This window comes from Oryx dammah, unplaced genomic scaffold (genome assembly GCF_014754425.2).
Source record: "Oryx dammah isolate SB20612 unplaced genomic scaffold, SCBI_Odam_1.1 HiC_scaffold_8, whole genome shotgun sequence".
In the NCBI taxonomy this organism is placed as follows: Eukaryota; Metazoa; Chordata; class Mammalia; order Artiodactyla; family Bovidae; genus Oryx; species Oryx dammah.
Window position 1 is genome coordinate 43,032,767 of NW_024070192.1, and position 17,620 is coordinate 43,050,386.

The window sequence follows — 17,620 nt, forward strand, 5'->3', positions numbered from 1 at the left end:
TGATGCCGTGGTCATCTCATCCTGCTTACAACTTTGAGGTAATCCCATCCAAATGGTGTGGAAAAGGAGAGATTTTCAGATCCTTTTCCACACAGCATTATTGCTTTCAAAATTCTGAGCATCACCAGAGCTGACTTCTCTCTGTTCCAGACAAGGTCCAAGGTCAAGCAGGTTTCTGAGTGCAGTGAAATGCACAAAGGTGTGAAATTAGGCAATTCCAGATCTGAACCCCAGCTCCACTGATTACTGTGACCTTGGGCCTTACTTCCCCAGCCACAAAGTTGGCTCATGAGTTGCCTCCAAACAAAATGGCAGCCAACATCTTCTACTAGGTCCATTTCCTGGAACTGCCACAGGGTCACAGCTCACTAGGGGTATATAGTCTATGCTGTACCAAAGTTTGGGATCCCCTTCTCTTTGCCCTGCCCTATGAGAAAAAGGGCTTCCCTGGTAGCTCAGCTGGTAAAGAATCCGCCTGCAATGCAGAAGACCAGGGTTCGATTCCTGGGTCAGGAAGATGCCCTGGAGAAGGGATAGGCTACTCATTCCAGTGTTCTCGGGCTTCCCTGGTAGTTCAGACAGTAAAGAATCCATCTACAAAGCAGGAGACTTGGGTTTGATCTCTGGGTTGGGAAGATCCTCTGGAGAAGGGAACAGCTACCCACTCCAGTAATCTTGCCTGAAGAATCCCCATGGACAGAGGAGCCTGGTGGGCTACAGTCCATGGGGTCGCAAAGAGTCAGACACGACTGAGCGACTAAGCACAGCATACAGTACAAGAGAAGAAAACAAGGACAAGCACAGAGCCCGCAAGCCTTCATTTCCAATGAGAGTCACAAATCAGGGAAGACTGGGGCAGGGCAAAGCAGCATGGTAAACAGGGGCTTTCCCACGACTATTTCTCAAGCTTGTTTCCCATAAGTGCTGCCTAGCTACTCATACCTGATGCGGGCAGCCCCGCTTCTGAGCTGGCAACCTCAGTCCTCGGGGCCTCTTCCCTGGCAGGCTGAGACTGCCAGGCCTGACAGCAGACAATTGAGTTTCAGTTGCCACGGTGAAGGCTCGCAGCCCAGAGCCCAACTTGGTTCAAATCAAGAAACACTTCCCGAGTCCCCGCACATCTCAGGATGCAGAGATGAGTCAGCCAGGCAGTACAATGGGCCTCCATTCACACCTCACTGGCACCTTCTATTGGTTTACTCATCTACAAACTCCCCTGCCAAGCTAACTTTCTCATCCACTCTTACATCCTACAACAGTGCCTAGCACATAACTGGAGCAGGCACAATTGGATGAATTAGCGCCTTAATTCTTGACCACGGCCCAACTTGAGGAAAATGGCCCAAGGGACCTCCCTAAGGTCATGGCAGACCACAGCCCTCATGGACCCCACTTCCCACTGTGTCCAGGCAGCTGGCCTCCTTTCTGGTCCTTGAACACAAGTTCACTTCTGCCTCAGGGCTCTTGCACCTGCTAGTCCCTCTGCCTGGAACACTCTTCACCCAAGCTTTCACAAGCCCACTGCCCTCTCATCTTTTAAACCTTCTCTGGGAAGGAAGCTTTCCTGATGACCCCATCTAAAGCAGCAGCCTTTTAGGAACTTCCCTGGCAGTCCAGTGGTTAAGACTCTGTGCTTCCAACGCAGGGGGCCTGGGTCCAATCCCTGGCTGGGGAAATAAGATCCCACATGCTTCACGGTGCCACCAAAAGATAAGAAATAAACCAATAATAATAAAGCAGCCTTCTCCGCATCCCATCACTCTAACCCATTCTCAGTGTTCTTTTCCTCGGTCTACCTGTCTCTATCTATTGACTTTTTATTTTTCTCTTTCCATTAAAGGAACCACTCTGTCTTCTTCACTGTTCTTTTCCCAGTACCTAAAACCAAACAAAGTACATGCTCAATAAACAGTCAGTGAATGAATGGGCAGAAGACAGTAGATAGAAATAAATAGCAAATTCAAGACCGGGAATGACTGGCACACTTTGAATGTCTTACAATTTTATTTGGCAATTATAACTCAATAAAGATGCTTTTTAAAAGGGGAAAATGGGAAATGATTTAACAAGGCCCCCCAAAAAGGTCAGGTAGGTAGGGGAAGAAAGGGACAGAGATCAATAAGAATTGCAAAGGGAAAAAATGAGCTTTTCAACCAAGAATACAAATTTTAAGAGAGCTATTGTACAAAAAGCAGAAACTAGAGGACAGTTTTGCAACTCCCATCACAAAAAATATTCATGCTCTTTGACCCAGTAATTCCATTCCTGGGAATTATCCCAAGGAAATGAATTCAGAATAGGAACAAAAATAAAGAGGTGCTTGTACAAAGATGATTCCAGCCATGGTGTTTATAAGAGCAGGAATCTGGAAACAACCGAAATGTCCCATAACAGGGGAAATGTTTTGGTAAATTACAGCATACCCACTGGGTGAAATAGCAGGCACTGATTAAAATGACGGAAAGGAAGATAACAGAGACATGTGGACAAGTGTTTTAGAATAATGCTAAGTGAGAGGAGGTGAAATGAAAATACTGAATCCCTTCTAAGTATCGTCTAGCACACCTTCTGTATCTCAATGACTTCTCTCGAGAGTCTAAAATAAAGCTATTCTTATCTCCTTTTAATTTTTTATTTATGTTTAAAATATTTGTATTTATTTATTTGGCTGCACTGGATCTTAGTTGCCACACACAGCATCTGCAATCTTAGTTGCAGCTTGCAGGATCTTTTCATTGCAGCATGCAAATTCTTAGTTGTGGCATCTGGGATCTAGTTCCCTGACCAGGGATCGAACCTGGGCCCCCTGTATTGAAAATGTGAAGTCTTAGCCACTGGAACACCAGGGAAGTCCCTCTTACGCCTTTTAAGGAACAAGAAAACTGAGGTCCACAGAGCTAAGGAACTGGCCGCGCAGGTCACAGAGCTAGCAAGGAATTACCATTCAGGAGGCTACTGGGGCCCTCTCCCCCAGAGCCCAGGCACACCCTGAAGTCCTGAGGCATCCCTCAATGTCCCACTGTGTGCCCAAGACCATCCTTTCCCACGGTAACATCATGACTGCGTTTGGGAGGCCAAACTCACAGATCTGAAGCAGCTGGCCAAAAGCGACAGGCTGAGAAACACTTGTGAGAATACAGCCCCAACCAAACAAAGTGAAACAAACAGAAAGCAACATAGAAAACCACCTCTGCCAGGGGCAAGAGACCGCAGAGAACAGAAATGTAAGAGTGGCCGGAAAGACCAGGCTTCAGGAGGACCGTGCAGAACCACAGGAACAACCACAAAGATTAAGGAAGCCCCTCAGTGGGTCCTGGATCTCATTTTTAGTCCAGAACCGTAGAGTTGAGGATTTGCCAGGATCTCCTTGGAGACGCAGGCTGCTTATGCTCGCTGACGCTCCTCCCAGGGTGCACACAGTGGCGCTCAGTAAATGTTGGCTGAAATACACTCATCTCACGATGTATGGATAAAGCAATGAGGAAACATAGGAGAGGAGATACTAGGCTATCTGGCTGGAAGTTGAGACTGTTGCAGTGTGACTGCAGGGTCAGTCTTGGGTGAGGCTGTGGAAGTATTCCCACAAGGCCGTGGCCATTCCCTGACTCTGCCACGTGAGAACAGCTTTCAGTGCCTTGGGAGCTTCAGTTTACAGAACGAGATGACCTGCCTGTCATGTGAGCGCCGCCAGGAGCCACACTAAGCTTCAGGGGAAATTTTTAAAGGGTTCTTTTCTGGGGAAAGGTACAGAGATTCCACCCAGCCTGCTGGGTCCAGAAGGCTGGACCAGAAGACCTCTGCTTCCTTGACACTAACTGCCCCGCGCCACCACCGTTTTCAACAGGCTTATTCGAGTGTAAACACCATAGATGATCCCAGACTGGATGAAGCTGGTTATTGCTATAGTGGGGGGATTCCTGCACAGGGGTCCATTGTACCATTCTCCAGACTTTTGTACATGTGTGAACATTCCCATAATCAAACTTAAAATATATATATAAACTTGGGACTTCCCTGGCAGTTCAGTGGATAAGACTGTGCTTCTACTGCAGCAGCACCGGTTTCATCCGCTTTCGGGGAACTAAGATCCCACATGCCACATGGCCGAAAAAGTACAGAATTATATATACAATTTTATATCTGTCAAATGCAGGCATTTCACCTAAAGAATCACCAAGGGCCTGACCAAGGTTTGGGGGCAGCCCTCCGGAGCCAAACAAAAGACACAGGTCTTTTAAAAAATGATTCTCTGCTAACAGATTTTCTAGGTGGATGTGGAGTTTGCAAATACAAGTCAGGTAGCACCAGCAGGTAATTAAGATGATCTGGATTCAAGTCACAGCTTAGTCTCTCCTTGGATCTATGACTCTGGGCAAGTCACTTAACCATTCCGCACCTCAGTTTCTTCATCCATAAAATGGGAATGACAGTAGACTCTTCCTCACAAGGTCATTGGGAGGAGTACAGGCCACATAAAACTCCTAAGAAGGAGGCCAGGCCTGGAGTAAGCTCTCAGTAAATGTCAGCTATTGCGACACATCCCTTTTGTAACACATATAGATACTCATTTTGAAAACCACATATCCATTTGATCAGTTACCTGGAGAAAATGAAAAGGGGCGGACCCGGCGCTCTGGGCCCTCGAGCAGCTGTATGGGAGCCGTATGTGTGTCTCTCACACCCAGAGTGGCCCCAGCCGGCCCGGGGCCTCCGCTGGCCAAGGGGTTAGAGAGCTCCTCCTTTCACAGAGCCAGCACCAGAAACAGGAAGCTGCTTCCTTTCCTTTCCATTCTGAGCTAGCATTTCCTTTTTTGTTTTAAAAAGCATTCCTCAGTCTGCAGCCCAGCCCTTCCCCTGCCCTCTGCAGCCCCAGGCTCAAGCACACTCACAGACAACTGCATTTCTCCTGGACTGTTTTTTGCCCTCCATAGGGGGTCAAGAGATTCCCTGGTAGACCTCAAATAAGCATGTCCTGGGCACCAGGCTAACTGGCCAGTGAGGCCAGGAGGAGGCAGGACTCAACGACTCCAGACCTACAGACATCTTCCTCATCTTGTTGGGAGGATTAAGTGAAATCTGTCTCTAATGCAGGTGGTGTGGTGCGCCCAGAACACAACCTGTCTCCCTTCGGAAAGTACCTCCCCGCGATAAAAGGTAACTTTGCACAGGTAGATAAATGGATGGGGTCACCAGCCTCTCCTCAACCGCCCCAATTTTAGCTGGAACCTCAAATGGGAGCCCAGTATCATAAAACCAACAGTAGGTGAAACTATACCTACCATTTCTTGTCTCCTTTCCTGCTCCTGCTTCCCCAACTACGTTCAACGAGATGGCTGATGGTGCCCATTCTCAGCTACTTGAAGCTTGCTTTCACATGAGCATCACACAGAATACAGTATAGAAAAGGCTGCGTGAAGCCCTTTCAAGGGTCCCAGACTGGGAGGAGGGGATAGTGCCCCATATGTGCCCAATGTGTGAGAACACACAGGTCACTTTTTATACGTTTTGGTTTGCTTTTTTTTTTTCTTTTTTGCAGTGCCATGAGATTTGTGGGATCTTAGTTCCCGGGTCTATGGTAGTGAAAGCTCTGAGTCCTAATCACTGGACTACCAGCGAACTCTCGGGTCACTTATTTCTGACCAGCAAAACTCTCTGTGCACCATGAGTGAAGCTGCTTCTACTAATCTATATCCAAACCCAATCCAAATGAACAGGCTAAACAGGGACTCAATACCTCTGGGTGCCTTGTCAAAGAAAAGCTCCACCACTCTATAAGCAGCTTATCTCATCAGCTTTGCAGAAAGCAAAACCCTCATGATCAATATATTACAGATTGAAGTCTTTCTTTTTCCTAACCATGGCTGGTCTCTTCTACGTAATGTATTATGTTTTCTCCCCTGGTTCTGATTTAAATTTTAAACACAATTCTTAATTCATTCTTGCAATTATTCTGAAGGTGGAAAAATGAAAAGAGGGGAGAAAAATGGCAAGCAAACAGGATGACTTCAGCTCCATTATTGTCAAAGGCAATTCTCCCTGTTAAAACACACCATCGCCCGCCAAGGCTAGAACAACAGAGAAATACAGATGTATATAAATAGGCAGGTTTTGTATGTGGCAGCAATTTGAATCAAGACTTTTTCAATGCAGATGGGAAATGATTGTGCCTGGAAATGAATGACAAAGCATTTGTGATCCCAACATCCATCCCCAAGGTATGCTTCTGGAACAGGGCAGAAAGTCAAACAGACACAAAGACACTGGATTCAAAGGCTGTATCTTCTGGAAGGGAAACAGTAAACCCTGTACAATGTATCATGATACAGAATGCAAAATCATCACAAATTTAGGACATAAACACAACCCTTAGAGGAGAAAATGTTCACCCACTCAAGTCCTAGAGGATCTTTCAGTCGAAGGATGAGAAGCCCTTGGAAGTACAGTCAGGTCAGGTTCAAAGACTCAAGACAGGCCATCGGGGCAAGCTGGCTTTCAGAAAAGGTCCCACCTACTGGACACCCCAGACAGGTCCGCAAGAACCCCTCCAGTGCCCAGGGTGCCTAAGATACTGAGATGGGGCTGGGAAAGCAAACCCGTTGGCTTCCTCTCACAGGAAACTCCTTGAGGTCGAGGATCCCTTCCCATCCCCCCTCCCCCAACATAGGAGGGCGGGGTGGCAGACTGCTGTTTGCAGTCAGTCAAGGTGGCATAACATCTCGCTTCAGGGCATGACTCCCCACTCAGCGCTCCTTCATAACCACCTGTCTCTCCTCTACTCTTTGTTCAGGTTCATAACCTAATATGTGTTCCTAGCAAGTCACTTTCCCTTTGGGCACTCGGTTTCCTCACCTGCAGATGAGAGGGCTGGACCAGCTGGGAATTTCAAGATCCTTAGGAGTCCACAACTCTATTAAATCAACCCCACAACCAAGGCACCCAAATAGCACTGATCAATATTTGTGGCTGGTGATGAAACCGAGCTTACAGTTCCGTAAGGTGCCTTTCATGAGCCTCAAGTGATGAAAACCTCTCCATGGGGCCCCAACTTCCAGCTCCCGCTCTGCTGCCTGGGAGCAACGAAAGATCCCTTTTCTAAATGGTCAGCCCAGGGCAGCCCTTGCTAGGGGAAACCACAAAATGAGAACGCACAATTCTTGACCCAGCACCCAGAGCCTCAGCTATGGGGGCCACGTCCTGTCTCCCATTCACACTCCTTGCCCTCAGGGTGGACACAGATCCCGTGGCAAAGAGGTAAATGCATGAAGGCTGCCATTTTGTAAATCTTAGCACTCTGGCTGGGAAGCAGGGTGGGAGAAACATATGAGGCCCTAAAGATTTCAAAGAACAGGGCTGCTGTTAAATGTGCTCATATACTTTGACCCAGCAAATTCTACTTCTAGGAACACACTCATGCACTCACTGCAGCAAGGTTTATAACAGCAAGGCATGGAAACAGCCCAAATGGCGACAAGTGGGGACGGGTTCAGTGAACTGATATGATCACAGGAGACAGCCACGATTAATGATGGTGCCTATCTGTAGGGACTGGAACAGACAGAAGACATTTACAAGACAATGAGCATGGTGAGCTCCATGAATGCATCTCTGTATATTTGTATACAGATGCACAGGATTAAAACGCTAGAAGAATAAACTGCCAAATGTTAAGAAGAATTAACTCTGAGGGACTTCCCTGGTGGTCTAGTGGTTAAGAATCTGCCTACCAATGCAGAGGACATAGATGTGATCCCTGCTCAGGGGCCACAGGGAAACTAAGCCCATGCACCACAACTCCTAAAGCCCACATGCTCCAGAGCTCGGGCTCCGCAACAGGAGATGCCCCAGCAATGAGAAGCCCGCTCGCCGCAACTAGAGAAAGCCCGCGCGCAGCAATGAGGATGCAGAACAGCCAAAGACAGATGAATACATAAAAAAGGATTTAACTCTGAGAGGTGGCATTATGGGTGGTTTTTAGTCTTTTTTTTAATCTGTATTTTCTTTTCAATAGTGAGCATATCATTACGTGTATTTTAAAATACTTTAATACAGTTGGAAAGTTAAAGAACGTCGTGCTTACCAGAGGTATTATGCAGTGAGGAGAAAGCAGGTATCCATTAAAACAATGACAAGTAAGATGATCTCGAGGCAGCTTCTCATTTCTCAGAATGAGACTAGCACAGAGCGATTGCATCACAGCGCGCTGGTGGGGACCTGTCTTTGAGGATGTGCCAGGCCGCACTTTAGGGAAGCTCAAGCTCAGAGGGTGCGCAGCCTGGTGCGGCCACCAGAAGGCCAGGTCATCTGGAACTGGGCCACCAAGTGCCCCTGGGCCGGCCCTTTGTGTTACCGGCCACTTCCTCGGGCTCGGCAGTCACAACTCTGACCAGAAACCCCACCCCCACCCACTATGGTTTCTAGAAGCTGTCGAGAAGTTCAGAACATGAGTTCTGAAGACTAGCCAGGCTAAGTTCCACCGCCTACTAACTCCATCTCTCAGTCCCTCTGAGCGGCAACGTCCTTATCAGCAGAATGGAGAGAAAACCTTGCAGGGTCCCCGTGAGCCTTAAATGGGGAACACATGCCAAGAGCCGAGCGCAGGGCAGGTGACCGAGAGGGTGTCTCATTCCACTGTAAGGAACGGGATCCCTCCACTGCGAGGAAACCCTGCCCTTCACTAGGCTCTAGGGCCCTTCTCACAACCCAGAAGGCACCTCAGCGCAGCTTTCCCTTTGAACTGAGCGTAGAAGTTTCCCGTCAGCCTACTCTGAAAGCATGTCCTTTTTCAAACGCACAGCTGGGGAAGGCATGGTGGCCACAGGCACCTGGCGGGGAGGGAGGCATTCCCATCACTGTCCCCAGGCAGCAAACCAGAGGCCTCCTGGCACCCAGGCCAACCTGGGCTGCAAATCTGATAGGGCCTCCCTCCAGCACTCCGCAGGCCTCCCCAGTCGTGGAAACCGCAGGTCCTTCTCCAGACCACCTTGGAGGATCGCTGGTAGCAAGCTTCACCAGGAAAACAAATTGCCAGGGTGAAAGCAAAGGGTGCCCCAGTTCTGGCTCCCCCCAGGGACAGCTGGAGTTAGAGCCTCCAGCAGGAGGTTAACACTACCAGGTAGGGGCCTCCCAGTTGGCTTAGTGGTAAAGAATCCGTCTGCCAATGCAGAAGACGTGGGTTCTATTCCTGGGTCGGGAAGATCCCCTGGAGGAGGAAATGGCAACCCACTCCAGTATTCTTGCCTGGGAAATCCCATGGATAGAGGAGCCTAGCAGGCTACAGTCGGTGGGATCACAGAGTCGGCACAACTGAGCACAGAACACAACAAGGGCACAAGCAGAGAAATGCCGCCCGCAGAGGCAGGGGCTGGGTGGGGAAGCGGAGGCTGTGCCAGGGATGTGTGACGTGGACAAGTCACCACCAAGACTCTGGGAATATTTCCCAGAAAAGCAGGAGTTAGACTGGTCAACCGTCCGGTCCTATTCCCAATTCCGAAGCGATTTCAGCAGGCTACAGTGATGGAGTCAGTCCTGCTCACCTGCCTGGCTTCCCTAATAGTCTGAGAGTGTCCCCAAACACCAGGGACACAGCCTACCTACTTCAGAATCCTTGCCGAAGTGGCAGCAGTGAGCAGCGCAGCAGGCAAACCAGTAATAACCGCAGGTCTGTTGAGTGACTGCACATCCACGCACACCCCAAGGACCAGTTCTGTGAGGACCCACGGCGCCCTCTCCTTTCCTGGCAGCTCCACCATCCAGATGCCCCAGGGGGCTGGGGAGGGGGCCACAGGGGAGAGTTCAGGCCCTCCACACAGGGTTTTGACATCTGATCTCTGCCACGGCAGAGCTGAGTGAAGGTCAAGGCCCAATGGGGACCTCTTTCTTCAGGTCAGCTTGCTTACGAGGGACTTTTTTCCATAAGACCACCAGCTGGGACTTGCCTGGTGGTCCCGTGGTTAAGAATCCACTTGCCAGGGCAGGGGACACGGGTTCCTTCCCTGATCTGGAAAAATCCCACATGCTGGAGCAACTAACCCGGGGCAGCACAACTACTGAGCCCGCACGCCCTGGAGCCCGTGCTCGGCAACAACAGAAGCCACTGCGACAAGAAGCCCATGCACCACAACCAGGAGTAGCCTCTGCTACTAAGAAACCAGCAAAGCCCGCGTGCAGCAACGAGGACCCAGCACCGCCACAACTAAAACAAATTTTTTTTTTAAAAAAGAGCAGCACATGGGAAGACTCCTCGGTGTGGTAAGGTCTGCCTCTGAAAAGAACCAGGAGGCTGGCAGGAAAAGGCAAAGTTACAAGGTCCATAAAATGAGAATCTTCACGAGATGACCCGCTCTCCCCATGGCCCGGCCCAGACCCGGCCCAAAGAAGACGCACAAACGAGGGAATGAACTGGGTGTGGGCTGCAAGGCCAGCCGGGTGTCCCTTTGTGAGCATGTCTGGGGAACGAGAACATTCTATCTTGCTCAGTTCTCAGCCCCTGTGGAGGGCCTGGTGGAGACAGGGCACCATGTTCTGCTGGGATCTTCAAAGTCGCCTCCCTACTTCTGATTAAGACTCTAAGGTCAGATTTTATCTCCCTCCTCATTTCACGTCGAGAGGAAAAAAAAAAATACATGTGTGATGAAGTCTGATGGATTTCCAGGAAATCTTCGGAGACTGAGAAGGGTCCAGCACACTGACTGACAGGTAGGAGGCAGACATTAAACCTTGGCTTCTTCCACTCGTTTGGATCCAAAGTGGACCACTGCGTGGAGGAAGGAAAGGCAGCCAGGCAGACCGAAACTTACACATCATCCGACCTACAATAAAGGCGCCAGCAGCTGGGCCCTGGGTCAGGACTTGCCGGGGCTTCTCATTGAGTGCTTATTTAACAACGTCAGGGTGGGCTGGGGTTCCTTGGATTCTGGGAGAAGTCTGGCGTGCTTACGTAAGCCAAGCCCTCTTTTTCAAAAGCCAGGAATCCAATGTTGCAAGTCCAGTCTCTGGGGGCCCTGGCCTGGTATGTGAGAGGAGCCTGCAGAACAGGAAAGAAAGCCAGAATGGACATCACCACTGCCCTGCGTGACCTCACCACGGGCTTCAGAGCAGTCTCTTGGCCTGTGTCACCCACCTCTAGGGAACAAGAGCCAGCTGTCAAAGGGCCTTCCTCCCAAATGTGGCCCGTACTGGATCCTCACTAGGAAAATTCATGGGCAGAATCTCTTGGTAGAAAGCATAAGGACTTACAGACACATGTGAGGTTGCAGGTTTAAGTATTCTTGGCCCATTTTACAGATGGGGAAGCCTGAGATTCAGAAGTCATGGGACTTACTACCCAAGGTCAGATAGACCCTGGACCTGATTTCTAAGCCTCAGGCTTTCCACCTACCACACTGCCCTCAAAGGTCAGGATTCTTTGAGTAACAAACTTTCCCCCTATTTTATCAGTTTGGTAAATCTAGATTTCAGAACCATTCTTACTCAGGGGTATTCTTACACAGGGGTGTGTATAACAAATGTTTGATTCCACCCAACTGAGGCCCCTTCATAGACCACAGCATTGAGAACTGCAAGAGCCCACAGAGACCTCTCCACCCCGCTGTTCAGGTAAGGAGGCGAGGCCTAGGGAGCTAGATCCTGGGGTCGAAAGTCCCATCCCCCAAACAGCCCGTGTCTCCCCTTTTCAGGGAGGAGCGTGAACCTGAATCCACAGCACAGCAGAGAAGATGGGGAGCTGGGTATTTGTTCTAATTCCCGCTACCAATCCCCTTTGGGCCTTGGGATGGGTTTTTGGCTGCCACAGCTGATCATCCAATAAACGCTCAGGAGGCAGGTCACCGAATAAACCAGTGCAGAGACCTAAATACAGGATGTTCTAGGATGTCCTGATGCCATTCCTTGGTCAAAATGAGTGACTTTGGGAGGCAGTGTACCAAGAAGGCAAGGTGCGATTTCCAGAGAAATCACCCATCATTCTACCAGGTCCCCTCTTCGAACTAGGAGCATTTCAGAGCAACCTGGGGGTGGGGGGACAATCCAAGAGAAGCCAACAGAGGACAACCTCTTATCCCAACAACACAGCAGTCCAACCAGGCACATGCTGCTGGACAAGGACCCCTCCTCCCAGAACGGAGCCACACAGGCCCCCTATTGTGTCAGTTTAAAAACTGAACTTTGCTGGGCAAACACACCCGGCTGTGTTCAAGAAACCAGTTTCTCTTCACCACTTGGAAAACAGCAGCATGCATGCAAGAGGACAGTTGCGGGGGGGTGGGGGGAGGGTGGGTGCTGGTCGGTTTGTTTTTTAAGCCAAGCCCTGGTCAGCACTGCTATAGCAACTGAAACAAAAATAATAATAGCCAGCACTGATTATATCCTTCCAATCCCTGGTTTTGTCGCTTTTAAGAAAATAAAACTGAAGGAAAGAAGTCTACCCCGAGCGTTTTAGATCAAATAGGGCTTCAGGCTTCTGGTGCACACAGAGGATGGGGTCTGGTTATCATGGCCACAAATCACCCACTGGCCCTAAGGTGGCTGACAGAGGCAATCAGCAATAAGAGGGTGTGGAGGGTTTGGGATGAAAAGTTAAGGTTCTAATAAAACAAAACATCTCCAGATCTGCAGAATGCCAGATGAGATCAAGCAAGGTGGAAAGAGGCCCGTTCTTCAAAACAGGGTGGCTATTAATACCAAGTGGTGCCTGGAATTTCACAGCTTTCCCAGCCTCTGGACAAAAGCAAGTTGGAAACGCACTAGTTTCCCTCTATTGTGTATGATAGGAGAGGGAGCGACGGCCCTCCACCCCCTTCTAAGAACGCAATAACCCTTTTGGTTGATTCTTCCAAATCCTTTTAATACTGGACTTCCCAGCTATCACTTGAGAGAGTAGGGACCGCATGTCTTATTTCTCCTTTACACTGGAGGCTGTCTCCACTAGAACCCCTTAAATAGTGTCATCATCTTCCCATTGAAGGCTTTGGTCCTCAGCATAATCATTCCTAAACCAAAGTTCAGTAGGGGGAAGGGGGAGGCGGCGTCGGTAGGTTATTACATTTTGAGCAGTGAAACGCTGTGGCAGTGCGAAAGAGACGCACTCAAGGCAAAAATGCAGTTTCAGCAAACACTTTGATAAGCGGCAGACAAGAACCTGGAGGCGAGGAAAGGAAGAAGCAAGACAGAGTCTGGGGCGTGCGGGGAGGGCAGAGAACGAAGGGCCTGCGCTCACTCTTCAGGGGGACCTCCTCCCGCCCCGTCACCCCAGCCCACAGCGGCTGGGCTCCGTCACCCAGGGAAAAGTCCACCATGTGACTCAGTGGGAGAATGAGTCCTGCGGCCCGGCGAGCTGGAAATGCGGTGGGGGCGGAGGGCGGCGGAGGGGATGTCCGCGCGCAGCCCACCCCGCCCGCGGGCTCCTCCACCCTCCCTCGCAGGTCGCACCACGCCCCTCCCCCCAAATCCCGCCCAAGGTGAACCGGGCTGGTCCCGGGTCCTCGGGCCGCCGCGCCAGCGAGTGGAAGAGGGTTAAGGAAGCCGCAAAGGAGGTGACCGGGCTCAAGGATGCAACTGGGGAAGGAGTGAGCTGGAGTCGCGAAAGAGGTGTTGGGGCGCTTCCCGAGGCGCAGACCCCTGACTCCTCAAAGCCAGCGCCGGCCCCCCGATTATCCGGCGTCGTGGCCCCTTACCTCCAGGGTCCGGATCTCCTGCTGGGTGAGGTCGTTGGATACGGCGCACTTGGTGCGCAGCCCGCGCAAGCTGCCGATGGAGATGTCGATGAGCTTCTGGAGCTGCCCGCACTGCTGCAGCGCCCGGCTGGCCGCGGCCCCGGCGCCCCCATCCGCGCCCGCCGCGTCCCCCCCACCGCCGCCCTCCTTCTTCTCCCCCATCGCCGCCGCGCGCAGCGCCGCTCTATCCATGCCTCGGCATCGGGGCCGCGGGGTGGCCGAGGCGGCGGAGCCCGGGGGCGCGGGCGCCTCGAAAGGGAATCCTCGAGCCGCGAGGGCTGGACGAAGAGCGCCCCTCGGCGCTGCGGGAGCTGGGACGCGAGGACCGCCCGGCTGCAGAGTCCGCCCGCCCAGCCGCGGCGGCAAAGCGAAAGCCGCGGCGACCCGACGGCTGAGGCTCCCGGAGCCTTTAAGCGGCAGCGGGGGCCGGGTCAGAGCAGCTGGGCATGCTGGGACTTGTAGTCCCCGCCGCGCACCTGCCGCTGCCCGTGCCCTCGGGGTCCCCGCGGGCGCCGGCGCCCGGTGGTCCCGGCCTTCCCTTCCGCCGTGGGCACAGGCCGCGCGGGAGCGCCCCGCCTCTGCGCCCCCGGAGGGTCTGCTGCGCACCGGCTCCTCCCTCGGCGCCGGGATCCCGGGGAGCCTTGTCTCCCCGCCCACCCCCGCCGGCTCCCCATCCCTCCTCCTCGCTGGGGGCTTCCCACGACCCCCCAGATGAGGCGAGGTGGAGCCGACGGCCCTTGGACCGGAGGAGGGTTCGCATCCTGCAATTCCTCGGCTTCAGCCGAACCCTGGAAGACAGGGACAATGGAAGTTTCAGAATTTCTGTGTGGGTTTAGGGGTCGCCATCTAGTGGGAAGGGGCGGAGGTTCGCAGAGCCCAGGTCTCCGTCTAGCCAGAGGAAGGGCTCAGGCTTGGAAAGACTCAGGACATTCTTCTAGATGCTATTTACCCACCAACATAAAGGTCCCATCCCTCCACCACCTCAACCCAGCAGGCCAGTCCAGACACTGGGGGTGACAGTTGATTTGTTGTGCCTTTGGAAGTGCTCGAGAGCAATGAGACAGTCTGAGTTCCAGTAGTGTCTACCGCTGCCTAGCCACTGGCTTCGTTGGCCCAGTGGACCTGAGTCTGGGCAAATTTCTGGAGGCAGTGAAGGATAGGGAAGCCTGGCATGCTGCAGTCCATGGGATCCCGAAGAGTCGAAAGCGACTGAGCCCCTGAATAACAAACAGCTGCCAAACTGTGACTTTAGGCAGTTAGCTCACCTTTGAGTGTCTGAGTTCCCCATCAGTTAAAATGGGGTGATGATAGAGACTATCTGATGGGGTTCATGGGGCTTCTCAGGTGGCTCAGTGGTAAAGAACTCACCTGCCAGTACCAGAAATACCTGTTTAATCCCTGGGTTGGGAAGATCCTCTGGAAAAGGGAATGGCAACCCACTCCAGTATTCTTGCCTGTAAAATCGCATGGACAGAGGAGTCTGGTGGGCTTCAGTCCAGGGGGTCACAAAACAACTGAGCACACACGCACAGTGTGGTTCATATGGTGGTGTAGTCACTCAGTCATGTCTGACTCTTTGCAACCCCGTGGACTGAAGCACGCCAGGATTCCCTGTCCCGCACCATCTCCCAGAGCCTGCTCAAACTCATGTCTATGGAGTCGGTGATGCCATCCCATCATCTCCTCCTCTGTCATCTCCTTCTCCTCCTCATTTGCAGAATGAGTTAATGTGCATACAGAACCTGAATTGATAATTGCCACGTGTGGGCACTAGAGAAATGTTATCAATGGTTACTCTTCCACTTCAGGTCTTCTAACCGTGGCCCCACACCTGAGCAGTGGGCACAGGCAAAATACTGCTCCTGGGCTGGTAGTTGTCTGCTTATGCCTTTCTGTACCTTCTAACTCAGTATTCAACCCCCCACCATATTCCCCCACGCTCCCCTCCTACCTCCTATGAGTTCCTGTGGGCTCTATTATCTGCCTAAACTAAATAGACAAGACTCAGATCAAAGGTCCACACATCCATACTTTCAACATCTGCCAGCCAGAAGAAATCTCTCTCCTAAACTCCTTGGCTGCAGAAGCTGCTAGTTAAATATCTTGGTATCCTTTTCACAGAACCAAATCCAGAGCATGGCACATAGCAGGGGATCCATAAAGCTGTGCAATCCACTTCAAGAATTTTTCACACAGGTCCTAGCCCCTGAAAGAGAAACTGCATAATGGTGGTTCTCAAACTTGAGAGTGGATCAGAATCTCCTAGAGGGCTTCTTAATCCACAGAATGATGAAACCCACTCACTGAGATTCTCGTTCAGTAGGTCGAGGATGAAGCTGGAGAATTTGCATTCTAACATGTCCTTGTGTAATGCTGATGCCGCTGGTCTGGGAGCTGAACTTTGAGCATCTTTTTCACAGAGGAAGGTCATAGACCAGGAGAACTATCTCCAGGGAGGATCCATACGCAGGCTACAGCGGTTGGTTCAGAACCTCTGTTTGTTCAGCAGCCAGAGCTGCCAGGGTTGAGTGACTGGCTCTCTCTAGCTCAATTAACAAAAGATTTCCTGATAAATGCCTACTATGCAATTACATCAAGCTTGTAATTGGGCCTGGGTCAACACATTTTTCCACGGGGCCACTTTATGTGGAAGCCATGTCCTGTGAAGGGCCATTGCCAGCCTGTGGCATCCACGCCTATGGGGGCAAAGGTGTTAGGGCTGGAGACTGGACAAGCCCCAGATCCCTGGCTACTCTCCCACCAAGCCATGCAGTGGTCACTCCTCTGTGGACACAGTCTTCCTTCTGGTTTGTGGAGAGCACTCAGTAAGCCATGTGTTCCTTCCCAGTTCATCTCAGGCACACCCCAGCATTCTCAACTGGGTTTACAGAACTGCCTCTTAGTGATACAGAAAGCAAAGATTTTAAAATAATCCCTTTGTTCATCCTTTTCACATTCCATAAGTATTCAGTAAACCAGTCAATCCTAAAGGAAATCAACCCTGAATATTCACTGGAAGGACTGATGCTGAAGCTGAAGCTCCAATACTTTGGCCACCTGATGCAAAGAACCAACTCACTGAAAAAGACTCTGATGCTAGAAAAGTTTGAAGGCAAAAGGAGAAGGGGGTGGCAGAGGATGAGATGGTTAGATAGCATCACTGATTCATCAGACATGAATCTGAGGAAATGGTGGGAGATAGTGAAAGACAGGCGAGTCTGGCGTGTTGAAGTCCATGGGGTTGCAAAGAGTGGGATATGACTTAATGGCTAAACAACAAGTGTCTACTTATGCGGCAGGCCCTGTTTGGGGCTCTGGGAAACGGTGAACAAAGCAAAGATCTTTACCCTCTGGGAATTTATATTATGGTGAGAGAAGACAGAAAATAAATAAGAAGAATGCACAGTGTGTTAGGTGGTAACAGGTACCTGGAAAGCATAAAGCCTGGAAGGGGACAAGGAGTGTCTTGTTTCAGAGCTGTCTTTGGAACTGAAGTTCTCAGTGTGGTCTCTGAATCGCTGCATGACCTTGGGCAAGTCTCTTAACTCAGAGCCCTGCTCCTCACTTGCCAGTTGGAGAGTCTGTGTTGTGAGGAAGAACAGAGATTTTTGTGTAAATGATGGTCACAAAGGAAGGGTTCCACGTATTTTTGTTTATCCAATAAGTAAATTCACAATAAATCCCTTCTTCCCTTTCCAGAGTGTGAGTGAGATGAATTTTAGTGAGATGAATTCATCTATCAGATGTTTGTTTTAATCTTTTAACATTTTTTCAAACTTTTATTTATTTATTTGGCCTCATGGGGTTTTAGTTGCAGCTGCAGGATCTTCACCGGGGCATTCGAACTCTTAATCGTGGCATGTGGGATTTAGTTCCTTGACCTGGGGTCAAACGCAGGACTCCTGCATTGG

The 17,620-nt window shown here is 50.9% G+C and overlaps 1 protein-coding gene across 7 annotated transcripts in view; it reads right to left on the reverse strand.

Moving 5' to 3' along the window:
* The window catches only part of KSR1 (kinase suppressor of ras 1), a 160,008-nt gene extending 145,954 nt beyond the window's left edge, over window positions 1-14,054 (reverse strand). For 3 of the 7 annotated variants that reach the window (XM_040243969.1, XM_040243967.1, XM_040243968.1), the window contains exon 1: window positions 13,671-14,054. In XM_040243969.1, the coding sequence (XP_040099903.1) occupies window positions 13,671-13,901 (231 nt within the window). In that variant the 5' untranslated portion in view covers window positions 13,902-14,054. The remainder of the gene's footprint in view (window positions 1-13,670) is intronic. The other 4 variants (XM_040243964.1, XM_040243963.1, XM_040243961.1 and 1 more) reach the window with 2 other exon arrangements.
* Between the last annotated feature and the right edge of the window lie 3,566 nt (window positions 14,055-17,620).